This window comes from Perkinsus marinus (assembly GCF_000006405.1).
Source record: "Perkinsus marinus ATCC 50983 genomic scaffold scf_1104296939758, whole genome shotgun sequence".
Lineage (NCBI taxonomy): Eukaryota > Perkinsozoa > Perkinsida > Perkinsidae > Perkinsus > Perkinsus marinus.
Window position 1 is genome coordinate 428,557 of NW_003213081.1, and position 7,883 is coordinate 436,439.

Below are 7,883 nucleotides of genomic sequence, written 5' to 3' on the forward strand. Positions count from 1 at the left end.
CTGGATTTATGGTACCATTTTCCTTTTGCATCTTTGAGCGTGCGCTGACGGTGAGAATATCTTACCGTTTCAGTTGTAGTGTCCCTCCCTGTACAAATGAAGCTACGAAGATACAAGAGTCTTCTACGTTTGCTATTATTTGCATCAATGGCCGTTACGTCCAGCGTTAACTCTAGTGGTATGGGTATTGAAGCGGGAGGTCTGCAACAGATGTATAGAGGAGGATCTATAGTAGAACTTGGGTTGCGTATGAAAGTAGCACGCAGACGCACAGATGCCAAGGGAAAGAGTTGCCATATTTTACAAGTACTCCCTCCATACACAATTGTTTACAATCGATTCCAGAGAATAATTTCCACTCAGAAAAGATCAGTGTTGGAGGAATACATGTTAGCTTTCCATAGCTGAGCTCAGGAATTTCATTACTTACTTTACACATGCTCAACACATGTAGAGGATGTATATGCGTACGAAAGTAGCACGCAAACGCACCACATATCACATTGTGTTTAGTGACCAGCAGTGTACGGAAAGCAATAAGAATTTCCTAAAGTGTCTTACAGAATTTTCATATAGTCACCAACACGTGTAGTTTATTGTTTGCGTTATAACTTTTAATTCATCGAACTATACCGTAACACTGTCGAATTCTCGTCGTTAATGATTCACAAAAAGTAAATCATTTTCCGAGTAGTTTTGTTTTCCACTATGAACACTATCAGCAGTACTACACAAAAACTCGACATCAACGGAGTGCATTCCTCTAAAGGTGAGCAAGGGTGGTATCCAAGGTTGCTTCGTGGAAGATTCAGATGAGGTCCAACAACTACCTTGCGTTGTATTCTCAAAGACAATCTATGGATTGTTGATAATAGGAATATTCCTTCGAAGAGAATCTAAGTTTCCTGAATTTTTTAAACAAATATCATCTGTTTTTGAATAATACGAATCTTCAAATCAGTGTTGGGGGAATATATGTTCTCTTTCCTCACCTGAGCTCAGAAGTTTCCTCACTAATTACATGCGAATACGTATAGAGGAACCAACACGAACTTATCAGAATTTTATCAAAATTCTGATACCATGTAGTTGACAATTTGCATATTCACCCAAATCGCCTCAAATAGTGTAACATCATTCAAGATACTTCCCATAAAATTTCACATGAATAAAGGATTTTTTCTCATAAAATTTCTCATAAATAAATTATTTTTTCCCATAAATTTTCTCATAAATAAATATTTTTTCCCATAAAATTTCTCATGAAGGATTTTTTCCCATAAAATTTCTCATAAATAAATGATCTTTTCCCATAAAATTCAACTTCTTTTTCGAAATAGCATTAATGTGAATTTTCTTTCTTAGATTCACTAGAACCCATTCGAGCGAATGCTGATCTTTGCGCTTACTGTTTCGACGTACTGCGGGCCTACTATAAATCACAACACCGATGGAGGAAAAACGTCGAAGTTGATTTACCGGATATGTGATAAGAATTAAAACAACACTCAGTGGTTTTTTTCCAATATCATCGGTAGGCCTGAGAGTCTTCACCCTGACGTTACAACTGATGGAATTTTCGTCACCTGGGATAAGCGGAGCTCATCTAAGTAGGTTTATTGGAGTTTCACGAGCGGTGATATAAAAAAGTTTTCCAGAATTTTTCCCTAAATTTTTCACTAGGGGAAAAATATTTTTCACAGAGTATTACTTCACTCCACGTAAAATGGGTGAAAATTCATTGAAAGTCAATTTGGAGTTTTAGTATTATTTATCAGGTCGTCTTCGCTGAGTGCGAAGAGCGAGTATCAAACTCTACGAGGATGTATAGGATTCCTTTTGCCGATTAAACTAGGGCAGCTGAAGAGGTAGTATGCAGTATTGGAGGCGGATTTCGTAGTGTTACGGTATGTGTCAATTTGATATGCAGTTATTTTTCACAGTCTCGAAAGGTTACTTTTATCACATCACATGTTCATATTTATGCGATATAGTTTCAGATCGATTTTTTATTAATGTTGGGAAATACCACACATCCTTCACATTTGCAATGTATCTTATAATTTTATAACGTTGTTTTGTTAGAAATTCTCAAAAATTTCATAATTACTAAAAAAATAACAGTTTTTTTTCCATACTGCATATAAAACGATCGAAAAAGAGGTCGACTTAAACTAGTTGTTTAACATCAGCTGATAGTTAAGCTCTGGAATAAATCACTAATCCTTGTGGTTAGAACGTAGATGTCTGTATGTTATCACTCCTCACGGTATGCTCTATCGAATGATAGTAAAAAATTTGCCGGGCATTTATTCCCGGAAAGTCACCCCCTTCAGAAGAACTCCATAGTCTTTGTGAAGCACTTGATGAACTGTGGCAAGTAGAATCTGAGTATTTTTGTGTATTATTTCTCCTTACGAAATTCATATATTGTTTAGTAATCAGGCGAGCTCTTCTGGAGTGGATTTTCGATTTAGAATTTTGGAAGGGAACATGTATGTTTAGTGGAGTTTCACGACTACCCGTTTTATGTGAAGTGGCGTCGTAAAACTCTGTGAAAAACGCGACATTCGCGGTGATATGCAGTAGTCGTGCGATATATGTTTTACATAGCACTATGATGAAACTCCGATGTTCTACTGTTAATCTTGGGAGTGTAGCGTTGGTAGAATTATAATGTAAATCTGGTGCAGGTGTTAGGGGGGTTGTCTTCCAATCGTGTGGTCTCGCGTTCTATTCCTACTGAGTACATTTTCCCGACTCCTATTCAACGCGAAGGAAAGAGTGAAATTTTGATCAGATACGCAATAGTGTCATCTCAAGAAGATAGGCGTTTTAGGCCCATAGCCCAATCTGAGATGAAGGACCTCATGTGTACTGTGAGTGTAGGTGCAAGGTGCTTGTTTGAAATTATGTATATATTCACGCACATGAGTTTTGAGGAAATATGCACATGGTCATCAACTACATGTGTTGGTGATGATGACAATATGAAAATGTGGGGGGAAAGGGATATGCACATGGTCATCAACTACATGTGTTGGTGATGATGATGACAATATGAAAATGTGGGGGGAAAGGGATATGCACATGGTCATCAACTACATGTGTTGGTGATGATGATGACAATATGAAAATGTGGGGGGAAAGGGATATGCACATGGTCATCAACTACATGTGTTGGTGATGATGATGACAATATGAAAATGTGGGGGGAAAGGGATATGCACATGATCATCAACTACATGTGTTGGTGATGATGATGACAATATGAAAATGTGGGGGGAAAGGGATATGCACATGGTCATCAACTACATGTGTTGGTGATGATGATGACAACATGAAAATGTGTGGGGAAAGGGATATGCACATGGTCATCAACTACATGTGTTGGTGATGATGATGACAATATGAAAATGTGGGGGGAAAGGGATATGCACATGGTCATCAACTACATGTGTTGGTGATGATGATGGCAATATGAAAATGTGGGGGGAAAGGGATATGCACATGGTCATCAACTACATGTGTTGGTGATGATGATGACAATATGAAAATGTGGGGGGAAAGGGATATGCACATGGTCATCAACTACATGTGTTGGTGATGATGATGACAATATGAAAATGTGGTGGAAAGGGATATGCACATGGTCATCAACTACATGTGTTGGTGATGATGACAATATGAGAATTGTGAGGAAATTATCGTTGATTTCTGTACACTTCCAAAATTATAAGTACGGGAAACCACGTTGATGAACTTAAAATGGCAGCTTTTATGTGGCATAATTTTGCCATTTCCGATGTGTTCTGATGTGAAATTTCGGAGGAATATATGAGTTTGTTATCGTGCGTTTTTCATGCGTAATTTCCAGAGAAAGTTGAGTTTCACATTTTATAGCATATAAAGTTCATCGGGAGGCAAATTAAGATGATGAAGTATATTTATTATGCATGAAAATCATATTCGCCGAGAAAATTTTACCCCAAAAAATTTTTTTCCGTAAAAATTCGGTCTTTAGGTTCTCCATACCTTCGAAGACCTTGGTGAAGAGATCTATAACTGGAAGTGTGATGGTACCCACGGTATCGTCGTGAAATTCGTACTCCCGGGAGAGGCTCGAACGTGAGTAATGTTCAAGTTGGCGAATGTGAATTTTTCGCTCAGTCGAAGTGCGACGTTTTTACCCAATGTTATGCCGGAACAACACTGGGATCAAAAACAGGCGATTATGAGAGCTATTGTGAAGGGTAAGAAGATCACGTATGTGGAATTTATTTCTCAATAATGTTTTACATATTGTTTAAACAATAGTGTTTTTGTATGCTATGGTTGGTGGGATTACGATTCAAAATTAGACTTGTTTTTCTCATGTCGTTTGACTAGGTGGAGGATCTTCTCGAGATGGACATCATCCGGAATCTTTGCAAACAACAGTGCAACGCTATCAATCTTCGAAGTGAGTGAAGACGACAGGGAGGGGATCTTTTTATAATAGTAGAAAACATATTCAGTGATGGAATAGGGATTTTCTGACTACTTAGAGAGGTCGTTGAGAATTTCGTGAAATTTCCTCCCAGAATTTGCATATAATCACCAACACATGTAGTTGAACATGTGCATATTTTCACATACGGGAATGTGCGAATAAAGAGAAAACGTTTTAGAATTTATCAAAAATGGGTTTTGATAAGAGAACATCATTTTTCCCTTTTTCTCAGGTTTTCTCTTACGTTCGAAGAGTATGAAATGATGCGTGGCAAAACAGCAGTGTCTTCGTGAACATTGCTATGATTGACAAAACATTGCTGTGTATATGAACGAAGTCAAATTACCTGTGCATTAGATTATGACCAGTTTTACATACTTCTACCTCTGATGGTGATCATCACCACCAGAGTGTTATAACATTGCGTATGTGTTTAGTAGTTATAATTAGAGTGATATAACACATGACAATACCCGTTGGGAAGTTAGTTCGCGAGTTAACTCGATTTTGGCGTATGAACGTATGCTAATCTCACCACTAACACAATACAAAATGACGAATATAATTACATCGAGTCAGCTATGAAGCATGCCTAAACATCGTTATTAAGTTCAGCAGTTGGAGCCTGAAAGAATATGCGGTTAAAGTCGTTGAAGGGAAATATTATATAAACACATATCTTACATATACATCCGAGCTCTTGTTATCATCAACTTACTGCTATGAGAGAGTTGTTGCTCCTCTCGAGGTTCCTGATGCAAAGATACGAATGAGGTCCGAGAAAGAAAAGATATGCTTACTCTTCCTCCGGGAGTGCATCATAGAAATCCTCAATTTGTTTACCATCCAAACACTCTGTTCCATCGCCACCTTTTGATACCACATTTACGTAACTTCCCACGAAGATCAAAGTGCTGCCAATTGCTGTGGCGGGGATTAACCCGAAGATGATAATCACTATTCCGGGATTCCAACTGAGCCATACGAGTTCACCCAAAGGCTCGGGAAGTGTCGTTGACATCATCCCTGCTACTGTTTGATCGGCGAAAAACGCGGCGCTGTGGAGGAGTGTGCCGCGAGATTTTCCTCGCAGCATTTTGCCGACTCTTGTGTTGCTGTCTTGTGCTTTGGTGAGCGCGCCGGAGAAACCGTATTGCCTTCGAAAATCGCGTAGTCGAGTGGACATGTGAACGCCGACGTAGATCCACCATATGCAGGTTAAAACGAGAGAGATAAAGCATGCCTGAAATCAACACAATTGTGGAAAGAAAAAAATTCTCGAAAGAGTACTCACCATGCCGAGTTGGGCTTTGGCTTTCCCTGGTGCGGTTACGATGAGCGCACCGGCCAAGATGAGATCACAGACGACGAGTGTGTATAAAATGCGGGGGGCGTGGTCGAACATGAGGGGCTTCAGTAGGGGTTGCTGAGATAGAATTGGGGTGACAGGTGATGGATGTTGTATAAGAAGCTTCAAGGAGCTTCCGGAGTATCACAAGTGAATAAATAATGCCCGTATATAACCTGGTGAATTTTTTATACTAAAATGTCACCAGCGAGGATAGAACTCAGAACCATCCGGTTGGACAAGCACCGGGATACCGACTACACCAAATTTCCACTATAAACCTACCAACGTTATATTCTCGTGGAAGTGTATGTGCCATCTCCAAGTGAAGTCCGAGATTGCCAGTCCGAAGACTAACAGCATGACAATAAGCATGCCCGTCCGCAGACTCAACCCGCAACAGGTTCCTGACAATAGATGAACTCACTCCTACTCGTGATAGGGGCAACTACCCGCGTTGAACGGTCGGAACATTATCGTTATCAAGGGTAAGGCAATTCACCAAATACAACACTGAGAACAGTTTTGCCCATTCGCGATAGGCTTCCTCGTATTAGTAGTAATAAAGAAACGAATATCAATGATGTTATTATTATGGTTTACGAGAGAACACCGAATTGCCCAAGGGCGAGCGTAACGGTTGGGCGTCGGATGTGCTAGTACGGGAAGCCTTCGATGCAGGTGGCCGTAGGTCTCCCCATCACGAGTGCGGTGTCTACCAGTTTTAGTTGCGTTTTTCTTGCAACTTGCAGGAATTGAATCTCACGTCTCGGCGACTTGCATGAAAATTGATGAAGATTCTTCTCGAAAATTCTCTGTTATCCTCGTGGAGATGCGGCGAGGCAGTTCCCTCTGTCGTGGCGTTAACTATTTCAAGCGATTTCAATTTGGTAGAAATTTTCCCTCGTGGAAATTTATTTGATTTTCTGTTGTATTTCTCATTCAAATGACCATCCAAAATACAACCGACGATTCCCTCAAGAACATCACCGAGAAAACGCCTTCCTCAAGCCTTGTCGTTAATTCCGATACTGCCAACTCCGATTCTGACTCGTCCGTTTCTACACCTCGCGCGGAAGGCTCTGGAAAACCCGACTTCGGTCCTGTCCCGAAAGTCGAAGACCTCCTATCACGAGTGAAGAACTTCCTTTCGGCGCCGGCTACTACGCCAACTGATAGCAACTGCGACCCTGAGGTTGTTCGTGACGAAGTGTTGCTGAGAAACGACTTGTCTCAGCCGGCCGAGGAAGCTGTTGAAATTGATGTTACTGCTGGTGTTTTCGATGTACAAGGTGACGCCACGGCGGTGGAAGAGGAAATGAAGAAGAAGAATGTTCCTGTTGTTGGTAAGAAGGATGAGAGTAAACTCATTGAGGAAATCCACAGTAAATAGTTATCACTGTATTACTCTTCTACTATAACGTTTACAGATTCTCCTTGTATTGCGTTATGAAGTATTTCAAGAATTTGTGGTATATTCCATTCACGAGTGATTTACGGTTACGTGCGTGGCTGCAACTACGATATCAGTTGTTCTATGATGGATTTCCAACAGCAGCCATACGGAGCTCTGGATGATGCTGTGTGTGGCGAGGAGGGCAGGAAAGGAGTTATTGACAGGTGATTGTACAGGAGGGAAATAATTTTCAAGTGAATTTTCCCCAGATTTTCCGAATTTTTCGAATAGTGCTATTGAAAATCTTTGCGTGTTATTTCTGAATCGGCAGTGGAATACAGAATCGAATTTGGAAGTGATTTTTATTCACAAACATTAATTTTGAGAATTTTCAGAAATTTTCGTAAATGTGTTAACACGAATATTCTACTTCAGAGTGAATCTTTATATCGGCTCGCTGAATTGGGAAGAGGTTCCCGATCTAACGAACATGTCTGAGAACGATTCCGAGGAGGCCTTGGGAAGTGTTGTGAAGTTTCGATGCATGGTTCAAAGCGTAAGTCGTCGGGCTTCGTGTGTTATAGGCAATCTCGACTCTTGAAATTGCTTCGGAATTCTTCAGATTAGTTTACTAAATGGCTAATACC

The 7,883-nt window shown here is 40.2% G+C and overlaps 3 protein-coding genes across 3 annotated transcripts in view; all 3 read left to right on the top strand.

Annotated features, from left to right (window-relative positions):
- Positions 1–692: 692 nt before the first annotated feature.
- On the top strand, positions 693–4,785 carry Pmar_PMAR029325 (hypothetical protein, conserved; the record flags this gene model as incomplete). Its single annotated transcript, XM_002782414.1, has 9 exons — positions 693–769; positions 1,366–1,486; positions 1,539–1,610; positions 1,779–1,868; positions 2,801–2,885; positions 4,025–4,128; positions 4,171–4,253; positions 4,390–4,462; positions 4,725–4,785. Exons 1-9 carry the CDS (start codon positions 709–711, stop codon positions 4,783–4,785), a joined length of 750 nt encoding a protein of 249 aa, XP_002782460.1. The 5' UTR covers positions 693–708.
- Positions 4,786–6,768: 1,983 nt separating this feature from the next.
- On the top strand, positions 6,769–7,270 carry Pmar_PMAR029326 (hypothetical protein). Its single transcript, XM_002782415.1, has one exon. The coding sequence runs from the start codon at positions 6,787–6,789 to the stop codon at positions 7,231–7,233; it is 447 nt and encodes a 148-aa protein (XP_002782461.1). The 5' UTR covers positions 6,769–6,786; the 3' UTR covers positions 7,234–7,270.
- Positions 7,271–7,380: 110 nt separating this feature from the next.
- Pmar_PMAR029327 (hypothetical protein) overlaps positions 7,381–7,883 on the top strand; it is a gene marked incomplete at both ends in the record, with an annotated part of 2,662 nt that continues 2,159 nt past the window's right edge. The window contains 2 exons of the mRNA XM_002782416.1: positions 7,381–7,460; positions 7,672–7,760. Of these exons, the coding sequence (XP_002782462.1) occupies positions 7,381–7,460; positions 7,672–7,760 (169 nt within the window). The remainder of the gene's footprint in view (positions 7,461–7,671; positions 7,761–7,883) is intronic.